Source organism: Protomyctophum parallelum, assembly GCF_964188405.1.
Source record: "Protomyctophum parallelum genome assembly, chromosome: 16".
Classification (NCBI taxonomy): Eukaryota; Metazoa; Chordata; class Actinopteri; order Myctophiformes; family Myctophidae; genus Protomyctophum; species Protomyctophum parallelum.
Window position 1 is genome coordinate 41815286 of NC_139711.1, and position 23913 is coordinate 41839198.

Here is a 23913-nt window from a genome sequence, read left to right on the forward strand (position 1 = left end):
GAAAAGGCTCCTTACGTTTTTGTGGTTGACACATTTGAGCAGCACCAGCTCCCTGTAGGCCCGCTTAGCATGCGTCTGGTTCTGAAATGGCCGACACAGCTTTTTCACCGCCACCGGTATACCTAGAACGGAATCTAGAGCGGAACTGGAGGGGAGGGGCACGGGGACACAGACAGACAGACAGACAGACAGACAGACAGACAGAGAGACAGACAGACAGACAGACAGACAGACAGACAGACAGACAGACAGACAGACAGACAGAGGGGAGAGGCACGGGGACACAGACAGACAGACAGACAGACAGACAGACAGACAGACAGACAGACAGACAGACAGACAGACAGACAGACAGACAGACAGACAGACAGACAGACAGACAGACAGACAGACAGACAGACAGACAGACAGACAGACAGACAGACAGACAGACAGACAGACAGACAGACAGACAGACAGACAGACAGACAGACAGACAGACAGACAGACAGACAGACAGACAGACAGACAGACAGACAGACAGACAGACAGACAGACAGACAGACAGACAGACAGACAGACAGACAGACAGACAGACAGACAGACAGACAGACAGACAGACAGACAGACAGACAGACAGACAGACAGACAGACAGACAGACAGACAGACAGACAGACAGACAGACAGACAGACAGACAGACAGACAGACAGACAGACAGACAGACAGACAGACAGACAGACAGACAGACAGACAGACAGACAGACAGACAGACAGACAGACAGACAGACAGACAGACAGACAGACAGACAGACAGACAGACAGACAGACAGACAGACAGACAGACAGACAGACAGACAGACAGACAGACAGACAGACAGACAGACAGACAGACAGACAGACAGACAGACAGACAGACAGACAGACAGACAGACAGACAGACAGACAGACAGACAGACAGACAGACAGACAGACAGACAGACAGACAGACAGACAGACAGACAGACAGACAGACAGACAGACAGACAGACAGACAGACAGACAGACAGACAGACAGACAGACAGACAGACAGACAGACAGACAGACAGACAGACAGACAGACAGACAGACAGACAGACAGACAGACAGACAGACAGACAGACAGACAGACAGACAGACAGACAGACAGACAGACAGACAGACAGACAGACAGACAGACAGACAGACAGACAGACAGACAGACAGACAGACAGACAGACAGACAGACAGACAGACAGACAGACAGACAGACAGACAGACAGACAGACAGACAGACAGACAGACAGAGGGGAGAGGCATGAGGACACAGACAGACAGACAGAGAGGGGACAGGCATGAGGACACAGACAGACAGACAGACAGACAGACAGACAGACAGACAGAGAGAGGGGAGAGGCATGAGGACACAGACAGACAGAGAGACAGACAGACAGACAGACAGAGAGAGGGGAGAGGCACGGGGACACACACAGACAGACAGAGAGAGAGACAGAGAGAGAGACAGACAGACAGACAGACAGACAGACAGACAGACAGACAGACAGACAGACAGACAGACAGACAGACAGACAGACAGACAGACAGACAGACAGACAGACAGACAGACAGACAGACAGACAGACAGACAGACAGACAGACAGAGAGGGGGGAGAGGCACGGGGACACACACAGACAGACAGACAGAGAGAGAGACAGACAGACAGACAGACAGACAGACAGACAGACAGACAGACAGACAGACAGACAGACAGACAGACAGACAGACAGACAGACAGACAGACAGACAGACAGACAGACAGACAGACAGACAGACAGACAGACAGACAGACAGACAGACAGACAGACAGACAGACAGACAGACAGACAGACAGACAGACAGACAGACAGACAGACAGACAGACAGACAGAGAGGGGGGAGAGGCAACGGGGACACAGACAGACAGACAGACAGACAGACAGACAGACAGACAGACAGACAGAGAGACAGACAGACAGACAGACAGACAGACAGACAGACAGACAGACAGAGAGACAGAGAGACAGACAGAGAGAGAGGGGAGAGGAAACCGGGCGACATGATAAGATAATGAGGAGGAAAATAGATCCACATCCTATAGCTAGCTCTGGTTTATGCGTTTTATCTTTTAAAAAAGGAGGGTCTTTCTTCATGTACAGAAGGAGAAGCTGAGCGAGGGTTGCATGTTATAACGCTGGGCTATAGGATGAATTCCTAGTGTTTATGTGTAGCCCCTGGAGGTGTTGCACAACAGGCAATAACATACTGTACCCGCTGCATGCGGTGATGTCATCAGATGCACTGCAGCAGCATGCACTCAAACCCCATAGAAACCTACAGTCGATAAGATTCACAAGTAGTACAATGGTTTTAGCCACTCGGATAGCATTTGGATGCAGGGGGATTTTGGGAAGAAACTTCCTACAATTAAATCAGTGTGGACTTGTGGAACAACGTGATTGACAGAAAAGTACCTGGCTGGGCCAACTGGTCAAAGACTCATAGTCTGTCTGGTAAAATGTCGGAATAAATGCCTATTTTGTCAGAAAATGTAAAGCGCCTTGGCATTGACCTTGAAGTCGGTGACAACAGAAGCACTGAATTGCTCTCCTCAAACATGTACTGTATATATCCTTTTTTCAACAACTTTTCCAGAATATTTAACCCAGTTTCCAGGCCTTCCAGGCCTTGGTATCTGCCCTGGGGTCTCCTCCCAGTGCGACATGCCTCGAGGACCTCCCTGGGGAGATGCCCGAGAGGCATCCTAACCAGCCTAAGCTGGCTCTTTTCCAGGCGGAGAAGCAGCGACTCTACTCCGAGTCTCTCTCGGGTCACTGAACTTCTCACCCTATCTCTAAGGGAGATGCCAGCCACCCGTCGAAGAAAACTCATTTCGGCCGCTTGTATACTATTGTTTCTGTCATGACCTAGCCTGGTTTCCAGCCCATAGACGCCGCCCACTCGACTGAGCTGAAATCTTTTTTTTCCAGGAACTTTGATAAATTCCAAACCTTTTACCAGTAGTGTTTTTTTTTTTTCAAATTTCAAAATATTTCCAGGAATTTCATGTCCTTTCATGTTCGTGTCTACTTGTACTGTAAAGGCCTATTCGTAGTCTGGATTTTCGGTGGTGAGGTGACCACCGCTCCGGTGGTCACCTCACCACCGGAGCTGAAATAACGTTGAGCGGTGGTGAGTAAAAACAGAGAGAAGGGCTGGAGTGGTGGCGGTGGTTTGCTCTTCACCGCGGCTCAGTGACGTCATGTTGTAGTTCGGTGGTCACCCCACCACCGAAAGTCCAGACTATGTATGAGCCTTAACAGTAACACTCACCAGACGATGCCTTGGGCCCCGGAGCCGATGGCGCGGAGCTGCTGGTATCTCTTCAGCACGGTGAAGGTGGAGTCGCCCACCTGGACGCTGTAGAACTGACCCTCCGCCTCACTCATCCTGCCCCAAAGTCAGGATCTGAAAGGCAGTGGAAACACAACACAACACAACATGTACGGGTGAAGTCTGCATGACAGTTTGGAATGATAGTTTGGCATTGAGGTTTTTAAACAAATTCTGACCTGAGATCAGATTCTACAAATGTCTTCTATACATCCTGACAGTTTTCTGAAAAAGCTATGTTAATATGTCAGTCGTTCTTCGATTTTTCAAAAATAGCAGACCTACAAGCTCGTAGCGCGCCACTCAGTGGCGCGCTATGAGCTTGTAGATCTGCTATTTTTGTCAATAGCTAAAGCATAACATAATGCTAACACCAAAAGGGGTTCCCGCCCCAAAATGGTTTAATGTAATGGGACCCAGGGGTGGTCTTTTAGATGGGTCCCATCCAGGGACATTTTATGAGTCCTACTTCAACGACATTAGAGTACAGTACAGTACTGAGTTCATGTGGTGACATGATTGCATCCTTTTTCAATGTAGTGAGTCTAAAGATGCAGGATGCAGGCTATTTGCATCACTTGACGACAGAGTACAGCAACTTGCAACGGGCCTTGTCTACAGTACACGATACACTACACCACTAAAGATACCCACTTTATTGTCAAAGTACTTCCTTAACCCATTCTGACCTGAGATCAGATTCATACGAGGTTTCCGCCGGACACACACCGGTCTGATGAACCCATTCTGACCTGAGATCAGATTCTAAAAATGTCAGTCGTTCTTCGATTTTTCAAAAATAGCAGACCTACAAGCTCGTAGCGCGCCACTCGGTGGCGCGCTACGAGCTTGTAGATCTGCTGTTTTTCAATAGCTAAAGCATAACATGATGCCAACACCAAAATGGGTGCCCGTTCAGAATGGGTTAATGTCAACAACGTGCAGAATCACAACACCAGAGGGTAGTTCAACAAACCACGTGCAACCCAGATTAGGCTCAAAACATGGGACTAAATTAATTTCGCTCCTATGCCACAAAAATGTGGAACGCCCCATCAACAGCCAAGGCAGCCGCAGAAGGTCAATGCCAACAGCCGTAGAGAAATGTGCATCCCTGAACTCCTTAATCAAAACCACTTAATACGGGCGGCTGCAATTCAAAACTGGCCCCTGTATTTCTTTTTTTGCATAGAAGTGTATACTTGTACGTCTTTAAATTGTTCTAATGAATTGAAAATGGAGGACCCTGAAGTAAACAAGACGTAGTGGTTTTTCTGGTGTTATCCTCTTTGTATAGACCTGCACTTTTGTTGAAATGTACCCATTCTATAAACAGTTATAAAAATGTCCAATCAATCAAATTAATCGAACCCATAAAATTAAATCGACAGCACTGCAGTTGAACTTGAAACACAACGTTTTTTTTTACAAGGACGATAACACCGGCAGAATTAAGCACAACAAGTCACAGCACATCGCGAGCCCCGGCAGTGCATTCTCAGGAAAACATTCGGTTGCACAAGAAGCAAGCTTCTAAAAGAAAAGTTTAAATGCTGACAGACACCGTCAGCGCCCCACACACTTCAATGCCAACGTCTATTCACACTTAACAGTAGTGCCTAATATGGGTGCCATCTGTCAGTACGACGTTCCATACCTTCATTTTCAAATTTCAACGCCATTTGATGGGGGGCAAATTTAGCGTAACCCGTCGCTCCAACATTACGCTGTGTGGCCCCCTGGTTTGTTCATTTAGCGGCACCGATGATGAAAGCACGTGGGCTGGAAGTTGGAACCGAGGTCACTCACACTCTCACAGCTGTCGGTGTTCTCCCCCGTGCGTGTCCATTGTGTACGCTGTGAAGAACAGACGCTGTGAAAGTAAGAGCGCTCTCGGCTCTCGTCTAAACTCTGCTGGGCTAAACTCTGCTGCTCAACACAGTGGTTCCCAAACCTTTTCATGTCAAGGACACCGACAATGACACTCATTAGCCCGCGGACCCCCATTAAAAAAAGATATGCCAGGGACTCCCATAAGAGAAGATTTGAACAGCTCTAGCAGTGATTTTCTTTTCAGCTGTTTTCATTTCAAGGACCCCCTGTTTGACATGCAGCAACAGGACCATGACCATAGGTGACTCCCATTTAATGGCATTTCTATCTCTGAGACCCCAATTTATATTATAAAATCAATGTTTATTCAACTCTCAGAGTCACAGACCCATAAGGGTCCATTTGGTTCCAAACTATCATTTAGCTGGGGACCCCCTGGAACTCCCTCCAGGACCCCTAGGGGTCCCCGCCCCGGACCCCACTTTGTGAACCAATGGCTTAACACACGCACACAGACACACACACACACACACGCACGCACACACACACAGCCATGACTTCCCGAGCAGCGCCCTGTGGCATGTAGCCAGTCGCTCACACGCAGTCACTGACATTCTGCGTACATTTTCAACGCGTGGTAAATAATTGCATGATATATCAAGTGGATGCTGACGCGTGGCCGTGCATACATTACACACACTGAATACATCAAGGTGAGTCAGATCATGGTAATTTATGCTGATAGATACTGCCTCACTGAGATAATGGCCGTGTTATTAAGTGTCGGAACTGGATAGCTGTAACTCTTCCTCTAGCTGGAGAGGGGACTGTGTGTGTGTGTGTGTGTGTGTGTGTGTGTGTTCAGTGCGTGCTCAAAGCATTGGTTCTCAAAGTGGGGTCCCCAGGGTCCCTGCAGCACTTCTATTTTCTATATTGCTGCCGGTTGAACTTGGATCAATCATGAGACTCTCTGAATGCCAAATATTGTTCAAAGTAACATTCAATACTAGTACCCTAATGTTTTGCCCAGCCATGTATAAAGAGTCCGCACACACACACACACACACACACACACACACACACACACACAGTCAGTCACACGCACACACGCCTGTGGAGGAAAATGGTAGAGGAGGTGGTGATGACCACACCAGATGACTCAGATGAAAAATGAACCCTTCATCCTCCTCTGTTCTCTCTCTGCCTCTCCTCTCCTCTCCTCTCCTCTCCTCTCCTCTCCTCTCCTCTCCTCTCCTCTCCTCTCCTCTCCTCTCCCCTCCCCTCCCCTCCCCTCCCCTCCCCTCTCCTCTCCTCTCCTCTCCTCTCCTCACACCCAGCTGGCCGTCTCACTGCATCTTTACTCCTCTCTAGTACACTTCCATCCTCTATCCCCACCCCCCCCCCCCCAGCTTTCCCTTCCTTTGTCATTCTTTTGTTCTTTTCGTCATCCTCTCATTCCTCCGTCCTTTCAGGCTTATACGTGTTATATACAATGATAAAACATGATGTTATATACATACAATGATAAAACACATGTCTGTCCAGTCACGATGCAGAAGGAATTACAACGGCAACGACACCAAGTAATATAAAGTCCAATTGGATGAAATGATCACAAGCAGCAGAGTGTATTTATGACTAAAACAATGAGTAGCAGCAATATGTTAATAACCACAACCACACACACACACACACACACACACACACACACACACACACACACACACACACACACACACACACACACACACACACACACACACACACACACACACACACACACACACACACACACACACACACACACACACACACACTCTCTCTCTCTCTCTCTCTCTCTTGAGAGCGCGAAAGGGAACATTAATCACAACCTGAACCTAAATCTGTAATGTCTCCTTGGCAGGCAATTTATTTTTGCCAACGGCTGATTCGGTCTGGTTTATTAACCAGGCTACCGTGGACCACTGGTGGTTCCGTGAAGGTATTGCATGTGGACCTTGACCTTGCATTTAGTATGTAGGAAGGTATTATGTAGGCGTATGATGATATAATGTTGTCAGTTACTGGGAAGTCAGCCGTCAAGAAAAAGGTCATATAGGAAGTATTAGTAGTAAATGGACCATTGGTTGAGAAACAAAAGGGATGCATAGCATCTTAGCCAATATCCATCCATTCCCCTCCCAACAAAACAATATATCCATCCATTCCCCTTCCAACAACACAATATATTATCCATCCATTCCCCTCCCAACAACACAATATATCCATCCATTCCCCTCCCAACAACACAATATATCCATCCATTCCCCTCCCAACAACACAATATATCCATCCATTCCCCTCCCAACAAAACAATATATCCATCCATTCCCCTCCCAACAACACAATATATCCATCCATTCCCCTCCCAACAACACAATATATCCATCCATTCCCCTCCCAACAACACAATATATCCATCCATTCCCCTCCCAACAACACAATATATCCATCCATTCCCCTCCCAACAACACAATATATCCATCCATTCCCCTCCCAACAACACAATATATCCCTCCATTCCCCTCCCAACAAAACAATATATCCATCCATTCCCCTCCCAACAACACAATATATCCATCCATTCCCCTCCCAACAACACAATATATCCATCCATTCCCCTCCCAACAACACAATATATCCATCCATTCCCCTCCCAACAACACAATATATCCATCCATTCCCCTCCCAACAACACAATATATCCATCCATTCCCCTCCCAACAACACAATATATCCATCCATTCCCCTCCCAACAACACAATATATCCCTCCATTCCCCTCCCAACAACACAATATATCCATCCATTCCCCTCCCAACAACACAATATATCCATCCAGACAAACATTTCCGTGCACGTGCGGACGCGTGCATGTGCGCTCCTGGCCAGGCCCATCCTAGACGGCCGCTCTGGCTTCGCCACTGACACACAGACACACACCACTGACACGCACACAGACACACCCCACTGACACGCACACAGACACACCCCACTGACACGCACACAAACACACACCACTGACACGCACACACAGACACACCACTGACACGCAGCACACACACCACTGACACGCAGCACACACACACACACACACACACACACACCACTGACACGCACACAGACACACACCACTGACACGCACACACAGACACACACCACTGACACTGACACACACACAGACAGACTGGGGAGGAATGGGAGCAGCCTTAATCGCCACTGGCCATTCTGAAGAAACTGTATTGATTTGGAACAAGGAGGGCGGGAGGGAGGGTAAGCTGCTCTCCCTTTGCCTTCTCATTTAAACCCATTATGAATCAAGATGAGCCGAGTTAGAACGCCCTCGTTCACCCCTCCGTCTAGCAGGCTGTGTCCTCGCCGAGCGCCAGTCAACAGCCTCTGTGAACGGGCCTGTGGTGGTGGTGGTCGAGGTTCTGTCATTCTGTTCTGTGTGAGTCAGTGATTAGCCCTATATAGAGGTGTTCACTTCCCCTCACAGTTCAATTCCCTCACGATTCACCAGGTATTGATTCGATTGTATTGTACGATCGATGCATCGCAACCATCAGGGGGGGGGGGGCAGTCAGACAGATATTTTGTGAAGCCACTAAGGAAATCGAGACTTCCTGACTTCTAATGTCCATATTATTTTTACAGTCTATGATCGCAACGCATCACACTGTTCTATATTACTGCACACAACATGGCAAATGTTTCATCGGTCAATGCAAGCGGTCAGATATCTGTCATCGGTCAATACAAGCGGTCAGATATCTGTCATCGGTCAATACAAGCGGTCAGATATACTGAACAACAATTATTAGATTAATTATTAGACATCATTGCTGTTGGGAGGAAACCACCTAACTCCATATTTTTTTGCATAAATCAGTGCTATTGTATTGAACAACACCCTTTACGTCTGTGTGTTGATTAAAAAAAATAGTGAACCCCCCCCCCCCCCCCCAGAAGCAAATATTTTAGTTAAAAATGTTCGCTCTGAAATATATATTCGAAGATTTGCGCCACATTTTAACGATTTTTGCTAAAATAGCAGACCTACAAGCTCGTATCGCGCCACTCGGTGGCGCGCTATGAGCTTGTAGATCTGCTATTTTTTCAATAGCTAAAGTATAACGTAATGCTTAAAACACCAAAAGGGGTTCCCGCCCCCAAAATGGGTTGACTCTTCCTACTTCCGGGGCCGCTATAATTCCTTCACAGGTGTTGCCGATGATACTATAATTTATAAGACTCCGTCCTCCGTTCCGTTTAAGTGTGCAGTGGTTCTCAATCTTTTTGAGTGGTGCAACCACTCCTACATCCAGCTTGCAATGTCCGTGTACCTGTGTACCTGTGTACCTGTGTACCTGTGTACCTGTGTACCTGTAACTATGAGCACGAGTATGTGACTTATTTATAACAGTAGGGGGCGCCAGAAACAGAGAGAGGGTAGGTGCTGTGTCTCTAATGAGAGAGAGAGAGAGAGAGAGAGAGAGAGAGAGAGAGGGGGGGGGGTGAATTTTTTAATTTCAAGGACCCCCATAATAACTCTGAGAGTGTACGAAAAAAATGGAACAATTTGAGGCCATTTGGAACCCACTCAAGGACGCTTTGAGACCCACTGGTTGTAGCAGAGTGTGAGCCAACGATATGCACAGCGAGCCAACATGTACAAGCAGCACCCTGTGCTGAGCTTTACAAGCGCGCCTCCCCGACTTCGCCAATTCACCCCCGGGGGGGACGGGGCGTGGAATCGTGTATCTCGTCGGCGCCTTGCCCGGCCAGACACTTTGAGGCCCCTTTTCCACCGGTTGGTTCCAACCAGGTTCAGTTCTTTTTGGTTCTTAGTCCATGAGCCAGAGTTCCAAAATTGGAACGTTAATTATGTATTGAGTGGGCAAAACCATACCTATATTAGATTGTTATCACCATTAAAACTTCCCCAATAGAGTACTTACACAAAGACAATGGCTCATTGTATAACACATTTTAAATGATTCGATATGCAAATAAGGCATTATGTAGGAAAATATGCAAAATAATTGAAAATATGAAAAAGCGACTACTGTGGAAGGGTTATCATGTATTGATCCTATAAACAATTTAATATATGTCTAGTTTTTCCCACCAATTTAGGAGCTCTGGCTCATGGACTAAGAACCACAAAGAACTGAACCGGTTCCCATCGGGAACCAACCGGTGGAAAAGGGGGTCTTTGAGACCCACTGGTGTAGCAGAGTGTTTCCAGTGTAGAGCCAACATGCACAACAGCAGCACCCTGACTCTGTTTGACCAGGAATGGAACAGAGCCTTCATTAGTATCAGCGGTAAATAAACACCTGTGAAGGAAATAAGGAAGTAGGGAAGTGGCCCAAGTTCTTTCCAAAATGGAGTGTGCATAGAGCCATTTTGGGCGGGAACCCCTTTTGGTGTTAGCATCATGTTATGCTTTAGCTATTGAAAAATAGCAGATCTACAAGCTCATAGCGCGCCACCAAGTGGCCACTGAGTGGCGCGCTACGAGCTTGTATAGGTCTGCTAGTTTTGAAAAATCAAATGGGGGTCAGTGGGGACTAATAAGTGTCTAATTTGGGGGTCCTCGACATGAAAAGGTTTGGGGACCAGGACCACTGCTTTAAGGTCAGGGCTTCTCAACCTTTTAGGCTGGGGACCCCCAGGAAATGCTTTGGCCATGTCGCGCGACGTCATGTCTTCACACATGCAGATACAAAGCTACAGTCTATACCATTCATTTTCAATGGAAGTCAGCGACGTGAAGCTACAAAGCAAAGCTGACGTTTGTAGCTGCTGCAAAAGATACAAAAAGGTATAAATAAGTTCAACTGGCTACAACTTCAGATGCAAAGATACAAAGCGACAAATATGCTGTGAATCTTTGCATCTGCCAATGTGAATGCAGCATCAGGTCTCAGAGGCACTTGCCTGTCGGGCAAGTACAGGTCATGTTCGACTTGCTCAAAGGTCATTGATGGATATTTTCTTTGGTATTTGTTCACATCTTATTACTATGTTAAAAATGACCTTGTATTGGGTGTACAGGACTGCCCTGTCACCCAGTGATGTTATATCCATATTTGCATGATATTAATCCTATTATCAGCTCTCATCCACTCCAGATGGAAAAATGTGACGCATGACCTGACAAACAACTTTGCTCTAAAGATGAGCATATAAACACCCTCTCACCCCCTGAGATAAAGAGTCAAACAACAGAAATCCTAATCACGGACGTGATTAAGTCAAAAAGAGGATTCAGACAATCAGACGCTCATGACACTGTACTCTGATTACCACATATCGACCTAATGTGACAACTGAATTCTGTATCTATGATATGATTGCCAGTATAAATGTATGTGCAAAATGATGTAACGGGGTTCTGAACACTTACAGTACGGAGAATTCTCTCTCCTACTGGCTTGACATTTCTTGTAACAACAGCCTGAACCGAAGACTTTACTAAAGATCTGATTGCTTTACACGGTTTCCTGTTCAGAGTCTCTTCCTCTCTGCTTTTCCCAGAGAGAAATACTTTTGGTTGAATACTTTTGGGTGTCTTGGTTGATGGAGGTTTCTCACTAATCCAGGAAGAATAGTTAAAGTGGAGTTACCATTTTAACCCTAACAGTCATGCCCACTTGCCCAAAAAGTGAATCGTACATTATAAAATGATAGGTAAAATTTGAATAACCATAACCATATAGTCATACCTCAATTTGTATGCCAAATATCTATACATAGCTATATGAATATAACTATGGGTTCACACTTATATTTTTAAGTGTGACAACAGTGAACAGCACATTGCGTCCCCTCTCAAACAAGCATTTGCCCCGTTGGGCAACCTGAAAGCAAACTCTACCTGCTTTTATTTTCCTGCTAGGGGCAGGTGGGCATCCTCTTAAAGCTCATTCATAGTCTGGATTCTCGGTGGTGAGGTGACCACCGCTCCGGTGGTGAGGTGACCACCGCTCCGGTGGTGAGGTGACCACCGGAGCTGAAATAACATTGAGTGGTGGCGAGTAAAAACAGAGAGAAGGGCTCATGACGTCATGTTGTAGTTCGGTGGTCACCTAACCACCGAAAATCCAGACTATGTATGAGCCTTAAGTGTCCATGCCTGCTGGTTAGTATTTGTAAAAACACACAAAAAGTCACTTGGCGTGACATCATATTGTAGTTTTACCACCTTATCACCAAAATTTTAGGTCCTAAAACTTCTTATTGCAATTACAAGTAGGTAAGTAGCTAGACTATACAATTAGATATGCACGGCTTCCCAAGCCGTGCATATCCAGGCTATAATGACAGGATGTTGCAATAATGTGCATTAGAAACATAGCTCTGGTGAAGTCCTTAACGCCATGGACCAGAGCTGATTGAAACATACCGGTAGGTAGCACAAGAAGTGATCAAATGTGTGTACATACATGACATGTGTGTGCAGATGGCATTAAGGTTGTGCATATTTTGCAGTGTAAGATAATAACATACTGATTGATGAGGCTATGGCAATGTAAAAGTGTCATGTCAAGTCTTTTTTTGTTGTTTGTTGTTGTTGATTAGTATTACAATGTGATATATTTTTTCTCCAAATGCAGCATGGCTGTGTGTCTCTCTCTCTCTCTCTCTCACACACACACACACACACACACACACACACACACACACACACACACACACACACACACGCGCGCGCAGGGATGAAGTCATCGGTCTCACCGGGGTCTATGATGACATGTTGTTGCATGGCGAGCTAGACTATCTAGGGGGGCATGGTCCAGACAAACCGAACCACTTCGCATTAGACAAGAAGACATAACGGTCTAAAAGAGAAACCATTCATTTGACATTTATAACCTGACGGACCACCGAGAGGCCTGCAGTGCCCTACACTAATACAACACTCCCTCTTTTCCTTTCCTACTGTCGGTCTGTCGGAAGGGAAGGCAATGCGGTAACTGTTTAACAGAACTCCAAAGAAAGCACGACGTACTCTCTGTACGTCTCTGGCCACACAAAAAAAAAAGATCTACAAGCTAAACGTGTCGCGTCGCTACGTTATCTCTAGCTAGGTTGTTTAGCTTGTAGATCAGTTCTTTCTGGCCACCCAGCCCCGGCACCGACAGACACCCTCGCGGTTGGAGGAGGACTCAACCAGGCAGGCGAACTGAGAGACCCCGGCTGCCGCGGGGAGACGGACTGACCGGAGCCGGGGGTCTCTCAGTTCGGCTGGAACACCTTACCTTCTCCCGTCGCTGCTGCTCCCTGCAGTCCCAGAGGACACTCCCATGCATCGGTGAAAAACACAGGATGAAACGCCACCACAAGTATCCTTCCCTCACTCACTCAGTCTCAGTCTATCGGTGGTGCGTGGAGCCAAGAATCAATAAAGTTTAGGAGAACACACACAACCTCCAAGGCCAAGGCTGTCAGAGTGAGAGCAGGAGCAGAATAAGCCAGAGCTTCCTGGATCTAGTGCGTCCAGCACGGTTGGAATGGACAGGACGGGGTGCGGAGGGCTGGAGGAGGAGACGGGGTGAGACGGCTCTACACATGACGACATCGCGCAACGTTCTGTCGTTCGCTCAAACTTTTCCCCCCAACTTGTGGGCACAACGTTAATAGGCTGCTAATAATAATAATAATCATAATAATAACAACATTATTATTATTATTATTATTAATAATAATAATAATCATAATAATAATCATAATGATGATGATGATAATAATACAAATAATTTCATAATAATTTCATCAAAAAAAATCATATTAGCCTACACTGAATTCTCCAATCAATCAGTAAATCAAAAGCATGCTACAGTATAACCTCAGAGCCCATGGGTTATATCTTGCGTGCCCCTTATCTCTAAACGCTTAAATTGCCATGTTTAACTATTTTCAAAAAACATTTTAAAATAGTTAAAATAGCTGATCTACAAGATCACAACATCAGCAAGTTAAACTATTTCAAAATGTTTTTCAAAATAGTCAAATATTATGGCCATATTTTACTATTTTGAAAAACATTTTTAAATAGCTATATGGCTATGCTATACCCAAGTTAAACTTGGGTATAGCATGAGCAGCGCAAGATAGGGCCCTCTACAGTATATCCCCACCAGACTGGGGTGCCTAGCCAGAGCTGTGTCAGTTGTGGGATACTGTACTATCAAAGATTATTAATTTATATAGATGGTCGAACTTCATTGGAGCCGCTATAGTATAGGAGTGATTTTCAGTCATAACATTTGAACACTTGAAGAAACTACTACAGAAAACTGGAAACACCGCCAATGTGGCGCACTGCATCCTATCCGTAGGAATGAACAATCGACAGCAGGTGACAACAGAAACAGGACGGAAGACAATGAGGGCGGACACAAGTGTGGCCTACATGGGTCACATATAATTCGCCCAGCTGGTACCCACTTAAGGCCCAATCAGATCCCAGTTCAAACCCATATAGGCAAACACAGGTGGCGCACACATATGGTTCTGAAATAAAATGGCCCATTTGGATACCACCTAAGATCCAGTTAGAAACCCACGTAAGCCCATATGGGGCGGGCGGGCGGGCCCTTTGTGAAAACTGGGTGCACGGCCCACTTGGAACCCATGCCCATAGCCCATGTCAAAACCCAATTTGGCCCAGATGGACATGTTAGCTGGGCAGTGAGCTGTGGCGTTCCTCAAGGAAGCATACTAGGGCCTTTACTGTTCCTAATATATACTGTATGTAAACGACATGACATCAGCTTGTGACTGCAACTTGTTCCTGTTCGCAGATGACTCGGAACTGCTAGTCTCGGACAGGAACAAACTGCAGGTTGAAAAGGCCCTCAGCTCTGAACTCGGTAGAATCTGCACCTGGCTCGTTGATAACAAACTATCTTTACAGTTTACACCTGTGAAAAACTGAATCCATTCTCTTTGGATCTAATAGTAATCTCAGCAAGGCAAATGGCTTCTTGGTTAGAGTTGGTGACAATGTTATCACACTTAAAGATGAAATTACCTACCTAGGTTCCATCCTGGAGGCCAATCTTTCCCGTGATAAAATGGCCACCAACGTAATACAAAAAGTCAAGGATCTCCTCACTGGTCAACAAAAACACCTTGAAGACCTTAACAGGAGCCCTCGTACAAGGTTTATTTAACTATGCATGCACCTCCTGGTACCACAGCACCTCAAAGGCCCTTTAAAGGCCCAAAACAAACTGGTCAGGCTACTACTTGGCCTCACCCCCAGAACCCACCTCACTCCTGCCCACTTTGACAGGCTGGAATGGTTTAGGGTCGACGACAGAGTACAGCATCTTGCAATGGGTCTGGTCCACAAGATTCGATACACCACCAAGATACCCATGTAACTGTCTAGATACTTCCTTAATGTTAACGAAGTCCACACCCACAACACCAGAGGGAGTGCAACAAACCATGTACAACCCAGATTCGGCACAAACAAGGGAGTAAATTAATTTCGCTCCTACTTGCCACCAAAATGTGGAACGCCCTACCAACAGTCATTAAGACATGCAAATCCCTTGACTCCTTCAAAACCACTCTCAAAGGGCACCTACGGACGGCTGCAATTCGAAACTGGCCCCCGTAAAATCTGAATTCCCCCCCCCCCCTGTCCTTTGACTATATAGAAGTGTCTATTTGTACGTCTCTAAATGTTTTGATGAATTAAACATGGTGGACCCTCTTGTAAACAAGTGTAATGCTTAATTGGGTCGTCCACTCACAGTTAACAGTCTTTGTATTGAGTTTGTGCTTGAAATGTACTGTAAGTTCGTGCCTCTTGGGTAGGCCTACTATGCAGTATGCAGCCAAGCATTTCTGTAACTTTATGTATTTGTGGTGCCCCCTATGGGCAGAAGGAGGTGTGCTCTAGTGCAGTGGTTCCCAAAGTGGGGTCCGGGGACCCCCAGGGGTACTTGAGGGAGTTCCAGGGGGTACCCAGCTAAATTATAATTTGGAACCATTTGGTTCCATTTGTACGCTCTCAGAGTTAAATTAGGGGTCTGTAGACTATAATGCATGTCAAACTGGGGGTCCTTGAAATTAATCGGGTTGAAAATCACTGCTAGTAGACATAAAGAATCTTCTCTTATTGGGGTCCCTGGCATAACTTTTCAAACGGGGGTCCGCGGGGCTAATTAGTGTCAATCTGGGGGTCCTTTGACATGAAAAGGTTTAAGAACCACTGCTCTAGTGGTCTGGGTAGAAGCCCCTCAATGGGTCATTCCAATTTGGCTTGTATCGTTTTCGTCGTTGTTGTAACAAAATGGGCCCTACATGCTTAACCTGACTCCGCCAGCAGGGGGAGTGGTTCATGTTCATTAAAAGGTAGTTGATGAAACATTTCCACCATAGTTTTAGTCAAATCAAATTAACACAGTTTCAAAAAATTGACATTACAAGTTTCCTAAAGTAGGCTTTGTCTATTTATTGATTGATAGTCTCTGGTTGCTATAAAACATTACAGTACAAAATACAATCATTGTTACAGAAATAAACCGACCCCCTGTTTTCTTTCCCCCCCATAAAATAATCAGATAAATACAGTACATATTTATAATAGATAACCCTATACAAAAGACTGCCAAAATAAAAACTATTATTTGTAAAACTTGGTACGTGATTCCTTCACTGTATGAATGTTCTTCATTCAATATGTTTCTTAGTGTCTGTGATAAATATAACGATGTAATGAAATGTGTTTTATTTGACCCTCGACGTCGGTGACTGTATGAATTGCCTTTGGGCAGACATGCATGCTAAAGTAAAAATAGCAATAAGGCAAAAGCAGGAAAGCACCACATAAAAGATTATTAGAAGTATATGTTCTATAGCATTTTGTTTAATCCGTTAATGGGATCTGATAGAATGTTCCACACGTTTTAGTTTTCTTCCATATTATTATAAAAGTGCAGATAAAGCTTACAAATTGTGCAAAAACACAGAAATATGAAAATAGTAGAATATACGCGCGGTACATTTGAAAGTTGTTAAACCTCAAAATGAAGAAGCTGAGAAAAAGCCAATCATAGTCTGCTATCCCACGCCTCATCACTCAGTTACTAGATTAAGGATGATGAGTTCTAATAACATTACGTTATCCTAAAACTGCCGTTTGTTACATCGAGTGGATTTTTCAACATTTAATCTTCGTGTGATGTGAAAAAGAAAGAAAAAAAAAACTACAGTATTTCCTTGATTTGCACACTTTGATGTTTACCTACTTGAGGTACATTCTAGCAGACCCTGCGTTGACTAAACAAACAGTTTATGTCCATGATGAGTTGATGTTGATAGAAAAGAAGATGGCATAATATCAAATGTCACCGTTGTGTAAGTTGTCAGAACACCAGGCACAGTGATGGTTTTGAATGTGCAACAAAAAAATAATAATATATATATATATATATATATAAAAACGAGATTTCCTTTCATATAATCCTCTGGAATGACAAAAAAAAAAGAAAAAAAAAAACCCCACCCACTTACAGTATGTAATAATTCCTACATTTCCCACAATCCAAAGAAGTGAAACATCATCACTGGGCATAATAAAGACATTATGAAACAGGAAGAGAGTGAATCACTGGTTGGTTGGTGTGCGTACATTCACAATGTGGAATTGGTCCTTTATTGCACAGCCGCTGCAGACCCCTTCAATATACCATGGCAATTACATCATCTAATTAAGGCTGTTGCACAATTAATGAGCTCACTCACACCAATATGAATAAAAGGCATAAATTGGCGTTATTGCTTTGGAATGTGTCATTTTTTTTGCATTCGTTCATAGATTGTTCTGCATTGGTCCTGTAGCTCCACAGTGTCTCAAAAAAGACTTCACATTTCTCCGCTATAAAAACGACATAGTTTGTACCGTACCATGCACATACCTCCCCCTTCCTCCTCTCTCTCTCTCTTGCTTGCTTTACAGTAGTTTTAACAGCGGGCGAACAGCGGCGAGCGACTATGGGCGGTAAAAATCTCCTAGTGGGCGTTCCTGCTGTCATTACCGCACGTAATGTAAACGTATCACCGCGTAAACAAAGCAACAACATGAATTTGATTGGCTATCGCCGGATGATGTCGTCCAAAAGATACAGTATTTCAGTTTGTTTTTGAACGACGTTCCTCCGCCCACTTTTCCCACTTCGCCTGCTGTCGCCAGTAGTTGCCGCTCGTCCCACAGAAAATTAACGCACTTCCGAAGAATAAGACAGTCTGTCGTCCGCTGTTAAAACATACCGTTACTCTCCCATACCCCGCACGCACACACACACACACACAGACACACACACACACACACACACACACACACACACACACACACACAATTGCACTTTAAATGTGTAGGCCTCTCCAGTCTCCTCTGGTCTTCTGGGCTTTGTAGACTGTAATTATTCGACAGTCACAGATTTGGCGAGGTTTCTGGGACAGTCCACCTGGAGACGGAGGAGAGACCAGTGTTAATCAACGGTGTCATACACACACACACACACACACACACACAGCTCACTGTAGGATAATAAGGATATGTATCACAACATGTGAGTAAAGACACATTATCTGTCGAGCACAGGGGAGGGAAAATTATTTTATTTATGCTTTATTATACTATACATCTCTGCTGTCTGGAGGAAACAAACTCTAAAATGGTAATTTTTTCGGAAATGATAAAACATTTTTTTGGGTCGAAGTGCTTGCTTTTGCATACGGTACTTTTCATCGGCTCAATTTTTTTCTTTTTTAACCAACACACAACTCAAAAATTGAGTTGAAGTCTTCCGGACTGCAGCAACGATATGCTTAACCCATTCTGGGTGGGAACCCCTTTTGGTGTTAGCATTACGTTATGCTTTAGCTATTTGAAAAATAGCAGATCTACAAGCTCATAGCGCGCCACCGAGTGGCGCGCTATGAGCTTGTAGATCTGCTATTTTAGAAAAATCGAAGAACGACTGACATAGAAACATAGCTTTTTCAGAAAACTGGATATAGAAGACAATTTAGAAGACAATTTTAGAATCTGATCTCAGGTCAGAATGGGTGTAAATGTATGTACAAAATAGATGTAAGTGTGAGTGTATAGTACAGTATACGCACGTCGTATCCCCGGAGCACGGCCAGGTGGAAGGACATGAGCTGCAGGGGGATGACGCTCAGGATGCCCTGCAGACAGTCCACCGTGTGGGGCAGCTCGATGGTCTTGTAGGCGTTCTTGGTGATCTCCACGTCGCCCCGGCAGCACAGGATGATGGGCCGGCCCTGCATGGAGGAGGAGAAAGACGTTAGTGTCAGTCACTGTACTTACTACTGTAATTAATGTATCCTCCTTGCTAACATGTTTGTTGCACCATTGGTGAGATGCGAAAATACTTTTCGCTGTGCTGTGCTGTACTTGTACTGTACATGGACAATACATTGAATCTCATCTCATCTCATCTCAATCTCATCTCAGTCGATCACTCGTAGCTTTGTTCACAACCATGTGGTTTTCGTCTACTTAAAGATCTGCTATTTTTGAAAACAATCGTGAAAATGTGTGCGCAAATCTTTGAATATAATCTTTCAGAGTGAACGTTTTAAACTCAAATCTCTTCTTCTGGGAGGTCCCTGGATGGAACAACATATTTTCAGATGGGGGGTCGGCGGCCAATTACATAATATCTTTGGGGGTTCTATTGACATGAAAATGTTTGAGGACCCCCTGACATAGAAACATGATGTCATGATTTAGAAGACATTTTGTAGAATGGTCCTCAGGTTCTAAATGGGTCCACAGAGGCAGAACGTACCGATCGGGCGGTGACCTGCTCCAGGGCGTTCTGGCACTTCTGGTAGCAGGCGTCCCTCATGATGATCATGATGACGGGCATGTGTTTGTCTATGAGGGCCAGAGGGCCGTGCTTCAGCTCCCCGGCCAGGATCCCCTCTGAGTGCATGTACGTGATCTCCTTGATTTTCTGTGCATTAGGAAGAATGATTGAGAATCAATACATTATCCAGTGAATGACAAGACATAGAGCAGTGGGTTTTTCAACCCGAGGTGGCTCCAGGTGGTCCACGGCTAAATGATTGGTAAGCTTAAAGGTATATTCAGTGATTTCACTCAATTCAAATATCACTTATTTTTTTGTTTTGTTGTGATAATCTTCTCTACTATAGTGTGCTGACCATATAAGGAGTTCCTCCCTGTCCCCAGTTAACCCCTGGGGGTCAAAAAACCTTAGGTTTCGTTTTTGACTCTCTATCCTGATTGGACGAAAGGCTTGGGTCCCAGCCAAAAACGAAACCTAAGGTTTTTTTTTGTTAAATCACTGAATATACCTTTAACCAAATGGACCTTTATAGATCTTTAACTCTTGAGAGTGTAAAATGAAACCAAACAGTCAGAGTAAAAAAAAAAACATGTTTTTGTGTATAGTTACCATGGACAAAGAATACATTTTGATTTTGTGGAATCTGTATGGTTTATGGTAGAGCATGTTAATACAATTTAACGTATACAATTGGGATGGTTGTAATTTTGTCTCCCTGCTCTTCTATTGAGACATTTAGATTGTGTCAAAGGTCGTGTCTCACCTATAGACACGCCATCTGACACGAATTGTGACCTGAAGGTCAAAAGTCTATTTATCCCCTGAGCAAGCAGGCAGGCAGGCTAAAAAAAAAAAACAGTACTTGTGCGCAGGAAACCGGGTTCAAATCCAGGGTAGAATACATGTATACTAGTGCAGCTTTAAGCACAAGACAATAAAAGCCATTCAAAAAGTGCAGTATTCTTTGCAAATGACTCACCAGTGCCCCCTCCAGGCAGGTTGCGTAGTTGAAGCCGCGGCCCATGACCAACAGAGACCTCTGCTCGTACAGCTCGTCTGCGATGGCCTTGATCTTGTTGTCCAGAGCCAGAACCTCCTTTATTAGCTCTGTGGAGATAACAGAGACAACACCTTCTTTATTAACTCTGTGGAAACAACAGAGACAACACCTTCTTTATTAACTCTGTGGAAACAACAGACAGAACATTCTTTATTAGCTCTGTGGAAAGAACAGAGACAACACCTCCTTTATTAGCTCTGTGGAAAGGTGGAGGTGGAAGGATGGCTGGACTGGCCACAGGTCGTACCGGGCATATTTTTGACAGGCAGGCAGGCCAATAGGCGGCAGGCCACCAGGAAAGGTCCGGGCGTGCTGCCATTCTGCCATCATGATAATTTCACTGTACCTGTATCAGTGAGTGACAAATAAACCCTCTACAAAGGGTTGTGTAGTTGTCTGTTGGTTTGTATCATTTATGTTGTTCTGTAAAAGTGGTGGTATTAGGGCTTGTTTGTTTGTGTGTGCCTCGACGAAGCGGGCGGTAGAATTTCTGCTATCTGCGCGCTGGTTGTGGTGGGCCGGTCTGGGCCAAATTCACGCGAAAATGACCGGGCCGAATTTTTGTCCCAGTCCAGCCCTGGTGGAAGGAGAGGTGGAGGGTGAGTCATGTACAGTACACTGGGGGTTTAAACACTTCTTACCAGGCAGATCCTTGAGGCCTTGGATGATCTCCCCTCGTCTCTTCTGGAGTGAGACTCTGTCCTCGCTCACCATCAGGCCGAACATGATGAGAGACACAAACTGACTGGTGTATGCCTGGATAGATACACACACACACACACGGTCATTAACTCATGTAAATGTCTTATCTTCAAAGTGTGTGCACAGTATTTGACAGTATTCAAAAGCCTTATGTTCTATGCTCTATGTATTCGGCACAAACCACGAGTCACTGATGAAGACTGGATAGCCGAAACGTCTCTCAGTTATATCGGAGATAAAAGATAATTGATAATGTACTTGTGTTCGTGTCACTGTGTTCGATCCAGCGAGTACCTTTTGTTATTCATCATGATGTTATTTTGAGTGCATAATAAATGTCGCACCAGAAGTCAGAGCGCGATGACCACAACAAAAGTCCTACCTTGGTGCTGGCCACCCCGATCTCGGGTCCGGCGTTGATGTGGACGCCGCAGTCCGTGTCTCTGGAGATGGAACTGCCCACCGTGTTGGTGATGCCCACGGTCAGCGCCCCGTTGCGCTTACAATACCGCAACGCCATCAAGGTGTCCGCTGTCTCACCTGGGAGGGGGGGGAGCGTCATTTGGAACTGTTAAATCAGTAGTACGCCCAGCGATTTGCAGCTTCAGAGCCCATTTCAAGGTGACACAGACTCCATCGTGGTTGTGCGAGATAGCATAGCATCGTTAGCATGTAGCCAAATGGCAATGATGGCAGCGGTCTGCATAAGGTCTATTATATGGTGCTAACCGTTACCTGACTGGCTGATGAAGAAGCATACGTCATCCCTGAACACGGGCGTGTTGCGATCCAGGAAGTCACTGGCCAGCTCCACCATGACGGGCAGCTCCGTTAGTTCCTCCAGGATCTGTCTGGTCTGAGGGGCACAGGGGGGGAGGAGGAGAGGGTTAGGGGCAGGAGGAGAGGGGCACAGGGGGGACAGGAGAGGCAGAACACCGTCACCAATCCGTCTTCAACTACGTCACTGGTTGAAAATGACAGTTTTCTGACAAAGCTATGTTTCTATATGTCAGTCGTTCTTCGATTTGTCAAAAATAGCAGACCTACAAGCTCGTAGCACGCCACTCGGTGGCGCGCTATGAGCTTGTAGATCTGCTATTTTTTCAATCGCTAAAGCATAACATAATGCTAACACCAAAAGGGGTTCCCGCCCCAAAATGGGTTAACCTTATTCACATCCAAGGCCCATTATTTATCCGGCATTTGAGCCACGGACCACCGTCTGATGAGATTTTGCCTCTCCAGACCCAAAACTAAAGAATATGTTGATATCGTTGGATTAAGATTTGGTCCCACAATTCCATGGTTTATTGATGTGGCGCTTGTACCATAGGTACGTTGAAACCAAATGGACCCTTTCATTTTACACTCTCAAGAGTTATAGGTCTATAAGGGTCCATTTGGTTGCAAACTCTCCATCATTTAGCTGGGGACCACCTGGTCCCCAGCTAAATGACCTGGATGTATCCATCCATCCATTCAGTCAGTGACTACATGCTCTTGGGACTACTCACCGCCACAGCGGCGTGGAAGCTGGTGCCACAGCCAATCATGATGAGGCGTCTGCAACGCTTGATCTCCTTCAGGTGGTCCTTCAGGCCTCCGAGCACCACTGAGGAGGACATGGAGTTAGTATCATTTAATCCAGATCCGTCTAACAGTAGAATATCTGTACAGTCAGTGAAGCTATGAGTATATACATTAACATTATATAGTGATATGTCTACTCTACATACAATGCTATCTAAGTTACATAAGTTGAGGTTTGCATACGCCTGTAAGGTCGTCGAGGCTAGTGCTAAAGTGCTAAACGGCAAGTGCTACGGGGCTAAGATGGAGTCTGAAGAGGTGGGTTTCTAGACTACGGCGGAAGATTGAGTCTGCAGTTCTGATTGCAATGGGAAGTTCACTCCATAGTTTGGGAGCCAGAAGGGAGAAGAGTCTGTAGCACACACTATTAGCACACAAATCAACCACTTAAAACCCTCTATTCTCTATAAA

At 45.3% G+C, this 23913-nt stretch overlaps 2 protein-coding genes across 3 annotated transcripts in view; both read right to left on the reverse strand.

Annotated features, from left to right (window-relative positions):
* mapk9 (mitogen-activated protein kinase 9) overlaps positions 1–13776 on the reverse strand; it is a 28830-nt gene extending 15054 nt beyond the window's left edge. The window contains exons 1-3 of the mRNA XM_083786618.1: positions 13548–13776; positions 3347–3481; positions 16–145 (exon numbers count right to left, since the gene is read on the reverse strand). Coding sequence (XP_083642744.1) covers positions 16–145; positions 3347–3462 — 246 coding nt within the window. The 5' untranslated portion in view covers positions 3463–3481; positions 13548–13776. The remainder of the gene's footprint in view (positions 1–15; positions 146–3346; positions 3482–13547) is intronic.
* A 3271-nt stretch (positions 13777–17047) lies between these two features.
* Positions 17048–23913, reverse strand: part of gfpt2 (glutamine-fructose-6-phosphate transaminase 2) — a 39231-nt gene continuing 32365 nt past the window's right edge. For both annotated transcript variants that reach the window (XM_083786607.1, XM_083786608.1), the window contains 8 exons: positions 23427–23524; positions 22648–22768; positions 22295–22452; positions 21852–21966; positions 21130–21257; positions 20127–20294; positions 19435–19596; positions 17048–18773 (listed from right to left, as the gene is read on the reverse strand). In XM_083786607.1, coding sequence (XP_083642733.1) covers positions 18729–18773; positions 19435–19596; positions 20127–20294; positions 21130–21257; positions 21852–21966; positions 22295–22452; positions 22648–22768; positions 23427–23524 — 995 coding nt within the window. In that variant the 3' untranslated portion in view covers positions 17048–18728. The remainder of the gene's footprint in view (positions 18774–19434; positions 19597–20126; positions 20295–21129; positions 21258–21851; positions 21967–22294; positions 22453–22647; positions 22769–23426; positions 23525–23913) is intronic.